The following is a 17,954-nucleotide window of genomic DNA, read 5'->3' on the forward strand; positions in this document are numbered from 1 at the left end:
ACTCACTCAGCTCAACTCACTCAACCCATTAAACTCACTCATTCAAGTCACTCACCCACTAAACGGACCCCACTAACTCACTCACTCACACAACCACCATCACAGCCATCCGCCCGCCAACTCACTCACTAACTCACTCACTCACTCAACCTACTAAACTCACTCACTCCACAAATTAACTCACCTACCCACCCACACAAACTCACTCACTCACTCACACTACAAATATAATACATTAAGTCGTATTTCTGACCCGGACCTCGCTCTTCCCCCTGCATCCCACCATCCCCCAGCTATGTTAACGATACTATCGTAGATATCAGTTTAGGCACCTGAATGGTAGTATGGTGAGTGTATATTTTACTGTTATCTTACAAGGCCAACTCGCTGGACCCACGGTGAAGCTATCCAATGTGGGTCGTGATGCACAAGTGTAAGATTGTCAGCGCCACAGTATAGCGTTACACGGGTATTGGACTTACACTGGATATTTACGCGCTAAGCATACGACACCTGGATCACACCTGAGGTAAAGCATCTATTTCCTTTGAATTAGTGTTTATTTACAATGTGTGATACTGAAGACTTTGTAGCCGACAAATCAGTCGGAGTAAAATATGGTCACAGATAACTATTGCTTCTTGAAGTTGTTTTGATTGACCATTACAGAGACGCCAAAACAAACCACTCATATTTGATCATTTTATGCATTCATATTTGGTCGGATCATATATTCGGGCTCAAATGTTCCACAATTCTTTCTTTCTTTATTAATGTTTAATAATTATGCTTAAGAAAAGATGAATGCCGTCGTCAGTACTTCGTGGATTAGTATGAGCTACGTTCTTTGTGAATACATGTTGTTTATGCGATGTAGAACTTGTAGAAGCGACACGTTTCTCCTTTAATGTGATGATTTTAGCAATGAATGAGTGTGGTTCAAACTTTTAGCGATATTCCAGCAATATCGCGGCATGGGGGCACCAGAAATGGGCTTCACACATTGTACCCACGAGGGAACCGGGGAATCGAACCTGACGAAACGAACGCGTTAACCACTAGGCCACCCAACAGGAATGAAATGTGGACGCTTTTAATTCATTGACGTCAAATGTTTCCGATCCAGTGCATTAACTGTGTTCGACCCCAACGTAGAGCAGATGACAGCACATTTCATGAGATACGGTGCCGTGTGTATGGTGTAATCATTGGTCTGAATACTCGATGTTGACCCTATGGATGACCGTTATAAAAAAAAAGCCCGGGCTTACACATGATTGTTGCTTATAAGTTGACAAGCACTCAATACTATCTTAACATAAAGCTTTGCAGCCTATCGGGCTTACGTGCAAAAATGTCTTGCTACGCGCCTGATGACTGTATGTGCGAACACGTGTCAAATTATAGTCCCGGCTTATAAACTAACATCCAAAAGAAACTTGGCAGCCGATTTGAAGTTCGATAGCGAAAAACAACAAAACATAAATGAACTTAATAAACGGTATTGTAAACATAACCATTTTCTAAAGCTTTGTGCAAACAGGCATAACAATACAATGAACAATGAAATAGATATGGCTGGTGATGTCCATGTTGGGTACACAAAACAGGTTTTCAATACATGTAAAAATGGTCAGTTCGGTACAACATGACCATAGGTATTTTAGGTGCCACAGTAGTAGCGTCCGTGACCTCCACGGTTTGAATGCAGGCAAACACTCTCCTACGCACTGAATTCGTTAGTCGCCTGATGACGTCAAATGGGATGCTTCGCCATTCTTCATGGAGCGCCACAATGAGTTCATCCCGGGTGTTAAGGCGTTGTTGTCGCAGTCGAATTTGTCTGTCCATGATATCTCAAAGGTGCTCCATGGGATTACGGTCTGGAGAGCGAGTTGACCAGGGTAACGCATGAACGTTATTGACGTTAAGGAAGTTTTGCAGTATGAGGCCTGGCATTGCCGTTTACTCTGTGGCTGTTGACGAAGAAATCGACACGACAGGACCTCATCTCAGTATTGAATCTGGATTTAACTATTTTAGTTGCCAAGTTTCTTTTGGTCGTTAGTTTGCTTAGAGATTCCGGATTGGTTTTGGCTTGATTGCGGTTAGGTGCAAGTATCTGTCTTTCAACAAGTTAATTATATTACTTGCAAAGTTTCTTTTGGTCGTTAGTTTGCTTAGAGATTCCGGATTGGTTTTGGCTTGATTGCGGTTAGGTGCAAGTATCTGTCTTTCAACAAGTTAATTATATTACTTGCAAAGTTTCTTTTGGTCGTTAGTTTGCTTAGAGATTCCGGATTGGTTTTGGCTTGATTGCGGTTAGGTGCAAGTATCTGTCTTTCAACAAGTTAATTATATTTTTGCAAAGTTTCTTTGGTCGTTAGTTTGCTTAGAGATTATTGGTTTTGGCAGTTTGATTGCGGTTAGGTGCAAGTATCTGTCTTTCAACAAGTTAATTATATTACTTGCAAAGTTTCTTTTGGTCGTTAGTTTGCTTAGAGATTCCGGATTGGTTTTGGCTTGATTGCGGTTAGGTGCAAGTATCTGTACATCTCTTTCAACAATTTAATTATTTTAGGTGCCAAGTTTCTTTTGGTCGTTCGTTTGCTTCCGTTATCCTAGCGGAGGCTTTACCCTTTCCAGAGACCCATTCATATAGGTTTCCCAACTATTTTGGACCTGTGTAGAGCCAGGTAAGACTTTTTCTTCAGCAACACATGTTTATCGTAACAGGAGACTAACGGGATCAGATGGTCAGGCTCATTGATTTGGTTGCCACATATCATCGTATCCCAATTGTGAAGATTGAGTGAGTGAGTTTAGTTTTACGCCGCACTCAGCAATATTCCAGCTATATGGCGGCTGTCTGTAAATAATCGAGTCTGGGCCAGAGAATGATCAACAGCATGAGCATCGATCTACGTAACTGGAATATGATGACATGTGACAACCAATTTAGTAAGCCTGACCACCCGATCCCGTTAGTCGCCTCTTTGTATGGATTACTGAAGATCAATTCTAACCAGGATCTTCACGGGTTTGTGAAGATTGATGCTCATGATATTAATCAATGTACCGTCAGGCCCTGCCTTGACGGCATTAAACAACAAACAAACAAACCCCAGGTATTTTGCCTTTACATCCGTTGGGATCTGTTTCGGTGGACAAATTTTTGACATTTTATATTTGCTCCTGTGTTGGCTAAATGCATCCAATGCCATAGACTAATTAGTATTAATTGCATTTTACTTGAATGTGTGGATTTTGCAGACACCGTTTTTATGATGGTGTCCCTTATCTGAAGCATTTTAGAACAGTTTCGAAACAATTGATTTTATCATATTTAAAAGAAATAAATTAAAATAAAATATAGATTTTTATCTCAACAGTCAGTTTTTACCCTTAAATGTGATATTTGACTGTAATTTTAATGGTTTTCAACATCACCTTTATTGTTGTCTACTGGCAAACAAGGATAAGTTGAGCAACGACCTGACAAAGGACCCCTATTAGCATGTATGCGTTTGCCATTGTTAGCGAAGGGTTTCCAGGTTGTCCGCGATCAAGTGTAGGGCATTGGGTGAAGCAAGACGCGTGTGCAGCTACGCGCGGAATCAATTTCATCGCCATGTAATGCACGTGCACTAGCCTACATCTGCTCTACCTTTCACAAACCAAATGGGTTTGCTCATTGCCGTGCACCGCCTACTTCTCGTAAACGCGTTCTCTGCGTCGGTCCAACTTATCCTTGTTTGCCAGTAACATATTGTAAAAGTGATTGAGTGAGTTTTGTTTTACACCGCACTCAGCATTATTCCAGCTATATGGCCGTGGTCTGTAAATAATCGAGTCAACATACTGTAAAACATTCGCCGCGAATAGCTCAGAAAATCGTCGATGCGGCGTAAAGCAATATTCATTCATTCTGTGTTGTTACAGGTTGCAATGTCAGAGACTATAGACATCAAGGACGTTCTTACTGAGTGTCACAACTGTCTGAAGCAGTATGACCTGAAGTCACGTGTCCCACGGCGCATGCCCTGTTGTTCAGAGACGGTATGTGAGCCTTGTCTCACTTCCGGTCAAACCAACGGCCGCCTCACCTGCCCCCTGTGTAATAAAGAAACACCCGAACACAAAGGGGTTTCAAATCTACCAATTGATCCCTTCGTGAGCAAGCTCCTCTCACTGAAAACCACATCGCCCCTAGCCTGCACCTTCTGCTCTTTCAACAACCCTGCCATCTCGAAATGTTGCCAGTGCAACGCTCTCCTGTGCCAGTCCTGCATCAGCACCCATTCCCTCAACAAGCTCCCCATCAACCACGACGTCATCTCCATCGACTCAATCAAACAGCAACGTGCACTTCCGTTCTGAAACATTGTCCAGGACTCTCAGCCTCCAGTCAATGAACGTTCTCGGTGAGCTGAAGGAGAAGGGGGAAGAAGAGATGACCCGGATGAAGCAGCTGGACGATGTCCTGAAGAACATCGGCCAGTCCCGGAAGAGCGCCGTCGGGGATATCAATAAATGTTTTGACAACCTGCAGAGGGAGCTGCAGGAAAGGAGGCAGTTCCTGTTATCCCAGGTGGAGCTGCGGGCGGATCAACACGCCAGTATTGTCAAACATGCCAAGGCTTCCCATCAGGTCCTGAATGAAAAGATAAGGAAGTTATCACAGAACATATCAAGAGGTCGTAAGGTAGGTATGAATGAGTTTGCATTTATGCCCCTCAATACAGCAGTTCTGTTATTTTGGCTTTAAAGTGAGTGAGTGGGTGAGTTTAGTTTTACGCCGCACTCAGCAATATTCCAGCTATATGGCGGCGGTCTGTAAATAATCGAGTCTGGACCAGACAATCCAGTGATCAACAGCATGAGCATTGATCTGCGCAATTGGGAACCGATGACATGTGACAACCAAGCCAGCGAGCCTGACCACCCGATCCCGTTAGTCGCCTCTTATGACAAGCATGGGTTAAAGAGGATCAATATTCTAACCCGGACCTTCACGGGTATTTTGGCTTTAAACTAACATACAATCTCTGAAGTGAACATACATAAACTGATGTGCAAAAGAAAGTACACAGGTTGTGTTTCTTCCAATAAGATAAAAAAGATTTTGATGAGCAAAATGACATTGTAACAATAAACTGCATTGTAACAATAAACAGCGATGTAGTGATGACCACTACAGACGGTTCCTACCATGCTGGAAGGTCAAGGCCATTCAACGCAGCGGTCGGTAGGCCCATACATGCCAGCAGGACGAAGTCGTCTTGTCACTGTGAATCGGCTTACGCGAAGACCCAATGATGTGGCTGCTGATGACGTCACCGTCAACACCCAGTTGCGTAGGTGAATAACCCGCAGATAGCGATCCTCTTGGGGTGTTGTGACTCTGGAACGTCCACTTCTGGATCGATCACATGTCTGGCCTGTCGTACTGAAACGGTTAAACAGCCGAATTATGGTTTGTCTTGTGCAACCCAATGTCCTTGCAATATCGCTGTTGAAAGCACCCATTTGTGTCATTCCTTTGGCCCGTTCTCGTTGCGCCGACGTCAATCTGGCATTTCCTCGTGAGATTTCTGTCAAGTGATTGTTCAGTCTTCACGACAAACAGGTTTTATACCCTCTGTCAGAAAAGTGCTGGTGCATGGGACAATAATCACAATTTTGCAAAAATTCGTGCAAAACACGTACAAATGTTTTTGGTTGCATTTTGGCAAATGAAACATGATGGTTGCGTTCTATACAATCAATGTTTTTCAATAACTTTATTAGTTAGAACGCATATTTGGAATTGCAACAACAATTACACCTGTGTACTTTCTTTTGCACGTCAGTTTAGTTTACAGTTCTCAACGATGAAGAAGAACATTTTTATGGATAGACATCTTCATTTCTGTAATCGATGCGACGTTTCCATCTAGATGCTAACACCGTTATCAAGCATGTGATGATAATTTGCAAGACTATACACCAAAACGTCGCATCTGTTACAATAATGAAGATGTCTATCCATAAGAAAGTGTTCCTTTTCTCTATACCAGCTACTACATGCCACTTATAGAAGTATGTTAATAAAATATTACATTAAAAAAACGCGGCAAGAGACTCTCTTCATCTTAATTAAAGTAATCTGGACTTGCCAAAGATTGTAGACCTGAATATATATTGTTTCAGGGTCGTGACAGTATATATGTACATGTATATAGTCATTACTGTAAAGCGTGCCTGCTTGATGTGGGGAGGAAATCCCGAAGTGATTCGTATTTTGTATTTCAGTCAAGGGTTTCAGTGATGATTAACCTAGTTATATAACTAGGATGAGATGACCTGATTCTAACTAGGGCTGGGACGGGTACTCGGGTACTCGAACCCGGGTCGGGTACAGCCGGAATCGAGTCCTATTTCTAGGAATCGAGTACCCGGAAAGGGAGAGAACTCTGTAATGACAAGAGCAGATAATAACTTGTCTTTTTCACATTTACATCATTGGTATTGTCCGATTAATGGAGGTTATTATTAACGACTGTAATTTATCTGCGCATGTGCAGTGAGTAGTCAAGTTACAGTAACAGTAGGAACGAAAAGTTTGTTTTAATGAGCAGTGTAAGTAATGGTGTTACTCTTTATATTGGTTAAACAGACGTAAATTATATAGCTTGAGATCATTTTAATGTCTTATTGACACCCTTATAAGTTTTCTATAATTGAATATTCAGAAAGTTGACAGAAGCGCTGTAATCCTTACATTTCCGGGTACTCGATTCCGTTTCGGGTAAGTACATGCGGGTACTCGATTCCATTTTTTCCTACCCGTCCCAGCCCTAATTCTAACCCACGACCATGTGTCGTTGGCGCAATCAAGGGGACGCAACTCTGTATAGCGATTGAGACACCTCTGTCATTTGTAAAGTTGAGGCACTGCATGCATCAGGTGGTACATATCGATTACTAGCCCACTGTGTTTTCGTTTCGGTAATATTACATACTGTGTTAACAGGTTAGTGAGTTAATATGGTTTCTCGCAGCTTTTCAGCACTGTTTGATCAATATTACGTCGCAGGACACCAGAAATGGGTTTCACACATTGTAGCTAATTTGGAAATTGGGCCTCCGGCCGGATGAGCCATCAGTTTTAACACTAGCCTACCCCAGTGCCACGTGGACAAAATGTTTTCGTTATTCCTTCTGTTTCTCATTATTAGTTCCAGCTTTCATACATATTGACAACTGTAGGAATAAAAAGCCTGAACACGTCACAATTTAATTCTGACAAACAAAAGTCCAGAAACTCTCCGCACTGTGGACACTTTCTGAAAGGGATTCGACAAAAGTAAACATGCAGTTGTTATGAATATAAACCTTAAGATGAAAAAATGAAAAAAAATAATTTCGAAAATTTAAAATTTAAACTCTGTCGCCCATGGGCGAACAGTCGAGAATGCTTAATTTCGCTCAGAATTCATGTTTTGGAGATTGTAAATGAATGAGTGTATGCTTAAAAGCATCATGACACAAAATTCAACTCATTTTGACGTAATTCGGCTAATTTAGAGCGATATTAAAAAATCTCGCCCATTGGGCGAAAAACATTTTGGCCCATGGGCGAGAATATTTACTTTTACTAAAAATACATGTTTTCCCATGTTTTGAAGGTTGTAAATGAATGAGCTGAATGCACCGCCTCATGTCCCAAATAGTGCCAAAGTATTTGCTGCCATGTTTGTTCATATAGACTCATGCATCAGAAAACACCCATCAGGGAACATAAAAGGGTCCAGTAAGATGGGTCTCCAAACGATGCAGGGAGCTTGCAATACATAGATCCTGCTAGATGGCGTCATTTGCATATTGATCGCTCATTGGATACTATTATCTCATAGACAACCCTTTTTTCTAATGGGATGAACTGAAGATCATCATGTCACTTTACGGTAAAAATTGAACTAAAGTATAGCTGGATATTATCATTAAATCTCCGACCTCAACAACATTGCTTGTTTTAATAGATGAGGCGACGAGTGTTTGTTTTATAGAAAAACTGATAATTTCTGTTTCAGTATTCTTATCCAGCTATTATCGCATTACTTCAAGAAACAGCCAAGGATGTTGAGTTTGCCCGGAAGGGGGTCTGCTTTGTGCCCTCGAACACCCAGCATCTCTTCTCCATCCTCCAGACAGCAGGGCTGGTTAGGTCCATCACCTTCACCCCAGCGGAGAAGCCCTTGGGAGTTCCTGACGCCGTCATATACAATGAAATATCCCTGGATCCTATCAACATCCCACAAGGCAGGTAGCCTGTACTCGCATTCGTCTTCAGTTCGTTCGTTCGTTCGCACGATCCAGACCAGTCATTTTGATCCAGTGATTGATACCACGAGCATCTGCCTAAGTGTTTGTGCTGGACGATTGTGATCAACGTTCCATTGATCGACTTGGATCCGATAGTTTGGATCGTTTTACGGGTTGTGAGACTCACTCACGTTAACATGATATAACATTAAAGCTACAATAGATGTTCCTGAAAACTACAACACATTGTGTTGTCAGGATACTGGGTTGTACGATACATGGGTGTGGTCAGGACACCAGGTGTTCATAAACTGTGTTGTCAGGACGACCGGTTGTACAATAACACGGGGAGCCCGGATAACCCACTGGTTAAAGCGTTCGCTCGTCACGCCGAAGACCCGGGTTAAATTCCCCACATTGGTACAATGTGTGAATCCCATTTCTGGTGTACTCCGCCGTGATATTGCTGGAGTATAAAGCGGCGTAACTAACGCACGCACGCACGCACGCACGCACGCACTCATCACTCACTCACTCACTGTACAATAACACTCTTGGCTGCCCCTGTGTTTGTCATATTTCTTATTCTTTTCCAGTATCGCATGGAGATGTTGGCTTTCTTTCCCACAGTCGAGCACACAGTGAACAAACATGTGAGTTGGTGGCAGGATGTTTCGTGTTGCCATGGCAATAGTCAATTTTAGAAACGTTGTTGGCAGGTTGCATAAATTGACGTACCAAAGAAAGCTCACACCTGTAGCTTGGATTATTTTCCAAAACATAACACTAAGTCTTGTGACTTTGTCACAATCAAAACGCCTTTCAAAATACTTACATGTTTTTAAAAATAATCCAAAAGCACAAGGTGTATATTTTTTTTTATGCTTCAGTTTATTAGTTTAATTATCGTTAAATGGCGCGTGACTTCAAAACTTGCGAGACTGATGGCGACAATGCAGTGAAGCTGTATTAATGATGAGTGACAGACGGTACCGTTTCTGGTAAAAAGAAAACGGATTGACGAATCCTGGGTGTTTCGTATCAGAAAATACCCGAAGAGCTACCAGGATTCCGGATTGTCTGTCATGTGTGAATGGATGTTGTAACCCCCCAGACTCCGTGGAGATCCGGGTTAGAATTGGTCTTCAGAATCCATGCTTGTCGTAAGAAGCGACTAACGGGATCGGGTGGCCAGGCTCGCTGACTTGGTTCACACGTGTCATCGTATCCCAATTGCTTAGATTAATTGAAATAGGAAGCATGATTGATTTAGCCGAAGCGTGTTTATTGTTCAGATGACGTCACGTTATCGATACCATGTGACGTCATGAACAATGCATAACGTCATATTGTGCAGTTTTCAACAATAATCTTGATGTAGGTATAAACACGACGTCATATTGTGATTTGTTTTATGTTTTAACTCAGGAGTTTCACGTCGTACTTAAGAATATTTCGTTCATATGACGACGTGCATGCGTGTGTATGTGTGGCTGCTTGTACTAGCCCAGACTGAAGCTGGTTTTATAGTGCTAGCTCACTGAGATACCATGCCGCAGTTAAGCATGAATACCCCACTCAGACACATTATACTGACTCCCAGCCGACCAGTCCTTGTTGTACCCATTAATGCCGAGCGCCAGGCAGGGACCAACAAGCACCATATTTAAAGTCTTTTAGTATGACGCGGCCGGGTATCGAACCCGCGACCTTCCGCTCTCCGGGCGGACGCTCTAACTACTACACCACGGAGGCGGTTTGTAACTCAGCAATATTCCACCTATATGGCGAAGGCCTGTTAATAACCGAGTCTGGACCAGACAACCCAGTGATCAACAGTATGAGCATCTAACGCAGTTGAGATACGATGACATATGTCAACAAAGTCAAGCACGGGTTGCTGAAGACCAATTCTAACGCGGATCTTCACGGATATCTCACTTTCTAATGTCGTTTGATATTTATAACCCCAGTAATGGATTACTGGGGTGTTACTCAGATTGAACATAGACATGTTGATCATGTCGTCTTCTGAACACCCTCGTAGTGTTATTGTCACAATAATGGAGAGTACGGGAAATATTATGTATAAGATTATAATTAACTCAATGTCAATTAAATCAATACATATATGTTTTAGGTTCACTTGGAGACCAGGTTGTTGTATTGAAGACTACCAGCAAAAATCGAACTCTCTTTTGTGAGTATAATTTGTTTTATTACAGAAGGCTGTTACTAAATAGATCTACCCATTTTAAATAAACCATGGCAGGAATAAGCATTTTATGCCTACAAAGATTAAGCACCGATTTGACTGAGAATATATAGCAGACTTCTGTATTCTATGTCATCTTTTCACGTTTGTTATTCGACAAAATCTACACAACTTTGAGTGAGTGAGTGAGTGGGTTGAGTTTTACGCCGCACTCAGCAATATTCCAGCTATATGGCGGCGGCACAACTTTGACTTATAAGGCTGTCTCTACGTGTTAGTCGAATCTGGTCCAGACACGCCCGTTATAGACATGCTAAGAAATGTACTGCGTTTTGATAAGATGGAACTCGTAAATAGCCCGGTCACGGAGCCTTGCCAGTAAATCGGCTCTTACGCCCAGAATAGATTGTTTTATTGCAAATTCAAACCTAGAATTTCATAATGAATGTTAGTTTGGAGAATTCATGAGGTTTTATGTACAAGACAAAACTCAGTTTTCTCACTATTGTGGTTGGATTTGGAATATATTTATGGTATCCAGTTTCAAAAGTGGTCCAGATTCGATTATTTACAGACCGCCGCCACATAACTGGAATATTGCCGAGTGGGGCGTTAAACAGAAAACAAACATGGTTTCTAACGTATTTATTATGAAATTGTAATGTAGGAGAATTTCTTTTCAAGGTCCACAGTTAGAATGGGATACCAGCACCGCCAATAGGAGTGTCACTACATCCGGGCCTGTGATCACAAACACCAGACCAGAGCCGCCATTGTCCAACAGCGGATGTCGTATACAGGCTGACCGACACGTCATGACCTCCAAGCCATTGTTGATGAGGAACGGGCAACAGGCCATGTACCAAGTCAAAGTGAAGTACAGCCCCAAGATGCTGATCCAAGACAACAAGATGCTCTTTGAGGTGTGTCTCACTGACTCGCCAATAGATTCTGTGTGGAGTCAGCCGAGCGGACTCAGCGTCAACTTGGCTTCCTGCTCACACCATCTACAGCAGCTTTGTCTCAGGGTCGTCTACGACAACCAGCTTCTTGAAGACACGCCCGTTGCACAGAACGAGGTCGGCGTGTCACGTGATCTGCATCTTGGCTTCGTGTTGAATTCCGCTAGGAACGAGATACATGTGATCGACGTTGAAGATGTCAAAATCATCAGCACTGTGACGGACGTGGACTTCGACAACCCGCTGTGGTTGATGATGATGCTGGCGTGGCCGTCGTGGGCTAACATGGCTGTGGCGCTTGCATCAGGAACGAGGATGGATGTTTCAAAGGACATCAACAGACTTCTGTCTTCGCTTTAGCAGTGGACAATCTGATGAACAGGACGACATGTTGAAAAGGTGCACAAGGACCTAATAACTTGATAAAAGTTTATGCCATGTTATGTGAAAGGATAAGGCCCAATTATGTGAAAAGATAAGGCCCAATCATTTGAAGGATAAGGCCGAGTTAGGTAAAACGATAAGGCCCAATCATGTGAAAGGATAAGGCCGAGTTATGTGAAACGATAAGGCCCAATTGTATGAAAGGATAAGGCCGAGTTATGTGAAAAGATAAGGCCCAATCATGTGATGGATAAGGCCGAGTTATATGTTTCAGTGCTCTATCAAACATTGTTGATGCAGAAAAAAATGGTCACTTCAATTAGTTTATAATTTCATGCACTAAAGATATTTGTTGTCAAAAGGTTATATTTTTATGTTGCAAAGTACAAAGTTCTAAAATAGTGTAGTAATTTTCATTGTAAAATTTGGTTCAGATGAGGTTCAGAAAGTCTAGCTTGGCTATAACTGTTATTAGTTTTCCAAAAAGTATTATCATGATTGTCATACCAGATTACTTCCCCTTATTGTGAGTGTTGCTCCTCATCAGAGCACATGGCTTGTCACTGCCTCCATGTTGGAGACATTCAGCTGTTGTAGTTGGCATGAACACAAATGTGAGTAGCATTGTTTGCTATTGTAATATATTTCAAGGCATAATAAGGTAATATTATTTGAAGGCTTTGTTAATTGTACATTTTATTCATTTATCTTGTAACTGTTAATTTGAAGTAATTTACTTAGACTTGTCATGTAGTTTGACTGTTAGGAATAATTTACTTAGCAAGTCTTTATTTCTGCTTTGTAGTTTTCTGAACCTCACCAAGCCAAAGAAAGAAGTCAAAGTGAAATTGAACGTATACCAGAATAAATTTTGGTGCGAGTAAAGAATTTTTGTGTCTTGCATCCACAAACATAAAGTGTTGGCTATAATATATACTACTCAAAATATATAAGTTAAAGATGATGATAGATAAACTTTAGTCATGTAAAAAATCGAAATAAACATCAGGATACATAATAAGTTCAGGTCCAACTATGAAGAAGCTCGTTTTATCACGCAATTTGCCTTCACTATATAATGTAACTCATGCACATTCTCGACTGTAACTGCAATGCAAGATGATTGGATTAAGCCTTGAATATATGCCTATGTGTAATTATTAAGTTAGCGAAGCCTTTAGATGATCAGTTGTTTATGAATGAGCGCATAGTGTCCAAGCTAGAAGGTCTCGTTCAATCAATGTATCGAGTCAGTCTTGATTGTTGTACCCCAAACTGCTTGTAACGGTTGTTTTCATCATGCTTGTTTAGAAATTAAATAACTGTAATCAACAGGAATGGCATGATGATATTTGTAAATCAAATTAGTTTTCAGTGTATAGGGAATATATATATATATATATATATATGTGTGTGTTAACTGTTGAAGTTAGTCTGAATAGTATTCATTGAATATGTTGACTAGTTTGTGTCTATTAAGAATTAGTTAACTACCACTGATGGTAAACATTAGTAGAAGATGCGATATCGAACAGTGTCACGGGTATAGTCTGTTTGCAGTGAAAACGTACCGATGAATTTCACTTTAAAAAAAAGTAAACTCTCTTATCCTAAGTTGAATAAAATTCTGAGATTTAAATGTTCAGTATTGGCAAGGTAAAATTATGAGGATGCGCAATCTTAATTTCACTTTATTTGATTTACTTTTTTTAAAAGTGAAATTGGTCATTACGTTTCCAATGCAAACAGACTATAGTGCAAATTTTGTACCCATCATGCAGTTAAAGATGGATACCATACCTTAGTAGCATGTCCGTATTTTAATTCGAAGTACATAGTTACCTTGATACTGTTTTGATAACCCACCACCCACACCCCCATCCCCACACATCCCCCACAAGCACAGCCTGAATTCAGACACCGTATGCCTCAGACACTTGTGTACATGCAGTGCATTAATGCTGGTATAACATTTTTCATGTCCGAATTTTAATGTTGAAGTAATCAAATTTCCAGTACATTTAGTGAATTCTAATAATCATGTTCCCATGCATCCTCGATAATCTCCAGGGTATACGCTACGATCACTCTCCACTATACCCTGGATGTATCCATGGCTGATTTTATGACCTCCCTTTGCTGGCTCCGCATTCTCACAGTAGCCAATCAGCTAAGTCGCCGTTACATCCGAGCTTGCCAGTGTCAACAAAGATAGCGGTCGCAGTCGCGAAGGTTTGTTCGCAGTGCCACTCAGATTTTTTGAGGAAATAATACAGCCAAATTGACAGATCTGAAACTTTCAAAATATATATAAAAGATCTCCTTCTACCTCTTTCAGAGTACCTCTCCATCAATTGTGTTGCCAAGTTTAAACGGTTAGATAATTTAAGAAGCGAAAGTAAGCTGTGATTGGTTCGCTCAACTTCCCAGCGTAGACACCTGATTGGATAAAAAGCCAGCCAAGGGAGGTCATAAAATCATCGGGCCAAGCCGTGGATGCATCCAGGGTATAGTGGAGAGTGATCGTTACGTATACCCTGGAGATTATCGAGGATGGTTCCCATGAAGTCGTGTGAATTGTAATATTCATGTTTTCGGTTTTGGGGGTACGTGTGGTAATGGCGAGAAATGTTCTCAGCCATGTATTTTGAATTAGCCTTGAACCATGTAAATCTAGCAGGAAATCAAGTCCATGCTTTCCATGTGCTCCTCGTGTAGGGTTAACCTGCCCGGTATGAAACAGATCAAGTCCGACCAGAACGTTTCAGATTGTAGGATTCTACGCACGCTTCATGCAATTTGATACATTCTACCATTCATTTGTCAGTGAGATCCAAGAATTCGAAAGACACCTGAGCCACATCAGTAAATGATGTACAAACTGACTGACTGACTGAGTTTGGTTTTACGCCGCTTTTAGCAATATTCCAGCAACATCACGGCGGGGGACACCAGAAATGGGTTTCACACATTGTGCCTATGTGGGGATTCGAACCCGGGTCTTCAGCGTGACGAGCCAACGCTTTAACCATTAGGCTACCCCACCGCCCCAAATGATATACAGAGATACCATGTGGTTATATAGCATCTGGTCAGGTAAACTGGACACTCCTTTGTATAAATCAAGCCAATTTCGGAAGCGCTTCAGTGCTAAATAGAAATAAGTAGCATGCGGTTTTTTCTATATGCAACTATTCAGCACACTTGATGATTTCATATTTTATATGCAAATATGCGTACATATCGGTTATATTTTGATGTATATTCTGATATTTTTATAGTTTCCAAATGCGTGCCTTTAAATCTTCTCAAAAATATTCTTGAAACCTTTTTAAATACCATTAAACGAAATTGTTTGGATTTAAGCATTTACGCATTTTTCGGATAGAGTTGTGTGCATGTGGGTGGTGTCAGCACAAATATAAAAGGTAACATATATAACATGGATAATACTGCCAATTCTTGTATAATTATTTTGTAACATACTGTTGTATACCATGATCTTTTTCAAGAGTGAGTGAGTCTAGTTTTACGCCGCGCTCAACAATATTCCAGCTATATGGCGGCGGTCTGTAAATAATCGAGTCTGGACCAGACAATCCAATGATCAACAGCATGAGCATCGATCTGCGCAATTGGGAACCAATGACATGTGTCAGCCAAGTCAGTGAGCCTGACCACCCGATCCCGTTAGTCGCCTCTTACGACAAGCATGGGTTACTGAAGATCAATATTCTAACCTGGACCTTCACGGGTTTTTTCTAGACTAACCTATATTACTGTTATTGTGTTAATATGCTGATATATCATGTGTTATATAGCCGTAATATGATTGTAATATATTGGTTGTAATAAACACTGATGAAATAAATGCACGATCTCTTCTGTAACGATGAAACGGGTCTTCACATCGCAAGCCATTCGGATTAGCTCGGCATATTCCGTCACCTACACGGAACCTCGGACAAAATGGAATGGTGACAATGGTTCAGTGTTAACCGTTAACCGAACGATCTTTCAGCATGTTAATGAATACTTGACAGTGTAAAACACCTGTTCCTGTTGTCAGCATAACAAAAGCAAAGGTCGAGTTGTGGTTACAGTATGTCCAAAGGGTTGAGGTGTTACTGGCAGTGTATTTGTATATGAGAAAATCTTTGCCCCACATAAGAAGTAGATACGGCATGAAAACGGTCTTGTAATGAATATTGGAAAGTGTTAAACACATGCTTATGTTTAAATGATCACAAGACCAAATAGTTGGGTATATTATAGTACTGAATGAGTTTAGTTTCACGCCGCAATATTCAAGCTATATGGTGGTTGTCTGTAAATAATCGAGTCTGGACCAGACAATCCAGTGATCAACAGCATCGATGTACTCTACTGGGATACGATGACATGTGTCAACCAGGCCAGCGAGCCTGACCACCCGATCCGGTCAGTCGCCTCTATCGACAAGCATGTCCAAGACCAGTTCTAACACAGATCTTAACAGGTGATTCATATTGTATGTCTAAATGGTTGAGATATTTGTGTATGAACAAATATTTACCTCGACATAAGATGTAAATGCATCCTTTACTTGTAAATATATTAACACAAACTCTTAGGTCAGGTACTAGTAACATTCTAATAACTCTCTCTCAGTGGTATGAACTTGACCTATACCTTAACCACTTTACCTCAAGTTTTCGTTTATACAATTTGCCAGTGGGTCAGAGAGGTTCCACATTGCCATGTACTTTTTTAAATGTTGATTGAAATCCAGGGTACCGTTACATTAAAAAACCTGAATCATTTACATGGCTGTGAAACTGTGAAACATTAAAGCCAATGTAACCAGGGGCATCCATAGCAACAGAGTGGTTGGTACGTTTCGTACAGCTTTCCAAAATATACTGAGGGATAAAAATAAGGGATCACATGAAAGCACAAGTGTTCCTTTATTTTTTTCCAGGTTTCTTCACAAGCGTTGTATCGCAAATAAAGGAACACTTGTGCTTTCATGTGATCCCTTATTTTATTCCCTCAGTATGTGTTTTACTCAGAAGTTGTATTATCAGAGTGTAAGTGTTAATAAACATACATTATTATTATTATCAATAATTACCACACATTAGTGTGTTAGATAATGAACGAATAGTGTTATGTTCTTTCGTCATGCTTGTATGTGCGTGTTACCCGATAACTTGTCATATACCAGAGCTTTTTATGAGTCGGTTTATGGATATACTGTCAACGTTTTAACATGACTGTTTCGAAATACATGTGCTTGTATATATTTAAATCACAAAATATTGCACGTTAGACATTAGATATTCTTGGAGTGGGTCGCATGTGAAATCAATAAACCGTCTCATGAACAAACTGTGCTGGATTATAACAGGTAAAACAACATTACGTTCACTCTTCTTTGATCGGCAACAAACGGGATCGCCGAATACCTGTAAAACACAAGACTCAGTTCGTTATCCCAGTGTGAATAGATTCACTTTTATTTTCAAGACTCTTTGGACTCGAATGGGGGACGTTAACTGCACCTGTATCCATATTCACAGAGTCACTCGCCTAACACGCTCACCCGTGAAAGTCGCGATGGCTGAGCGGGTTAGACGGCTGACTTGATGTGCTGGCGAGTAGGTGCCTGACTCTGAGGGTGTGGGTGGGACTCAACCCAACAATAGTACTAGAATCTGTTCTTTACTAAGAAAGTGTAATCCCAAATAACATATGTTAAACCCAATGACCTCTTGTGACAAACATAGGTTTCAGTATCAACACAGACAAACCGAAACATGAGTCTCATCAACCTATTCAGACAATGACCTACTTTTCAGTCGATCCGAATTTCCTCGTATGAAAGTGAAAATAGACACCACAAAAAAACTATGGTTAAACTGAATTCCAATTCCTTGTTTCATAATAAAATGGTATTTACAAATGAATTTTAATTTTAAACTTTAACAACATCGTATTTCTATATTTTATTGCGAGGTGTAGGCAGCATGCCCCAGTTTGATGAGGTCGTAAAATGATTCACAAGTCATCTGGCTCACTGCTTACACCTGTTATGTTTTTGTTTG

General features: G+C 40.9%; 1 protein-coding gene across 1 annotated transcript; it reads left to right on the forward strand.

Moving 5' to 3' along the window:
- The first annotated feature begins 4,411 nt into the window (after positions 1-4,411).
- On the forward strand, positions 4,412-12,906 carry LOC124258850. The gene is made up of 4 exons (XM_046692939.1): positions 4,412-4,705; positions 8,076-8,304; positions 10,448-10,507; positions 11,207-12,906. The coding sequence occupies exons 1-4, from the start codon at positions 4,412-4,414 to the stop codon at positions 11,842-11,844; spliced, it is 1,221 nt and encodes a 406-aa protein (XP_046548895.1). The 3' UTR covers positions 11,845-12,906.
- The last annotated feature ends 5,048 nt before the right edge of the window (positions 12,907-17,954 follow it).

The sequence above is a fragment of the Haliotis rubra genome, unplaced genomic scaffold (assembly GCF_003918875.1).
Source record: "Haliotis rubra isolate DU_JTF1 unplaced genomic scaffold, ASM391887v1 Scf700, whole genome shotgun sequence".
In the NCBI taxonomy this organism is placed as follows: domain Eukaryota; kingdom Metazoa; phylum Mollusca; class Gastropoda; order Lepetellida; family Haliotidae; genus Haliotis; species Haliotis rubra.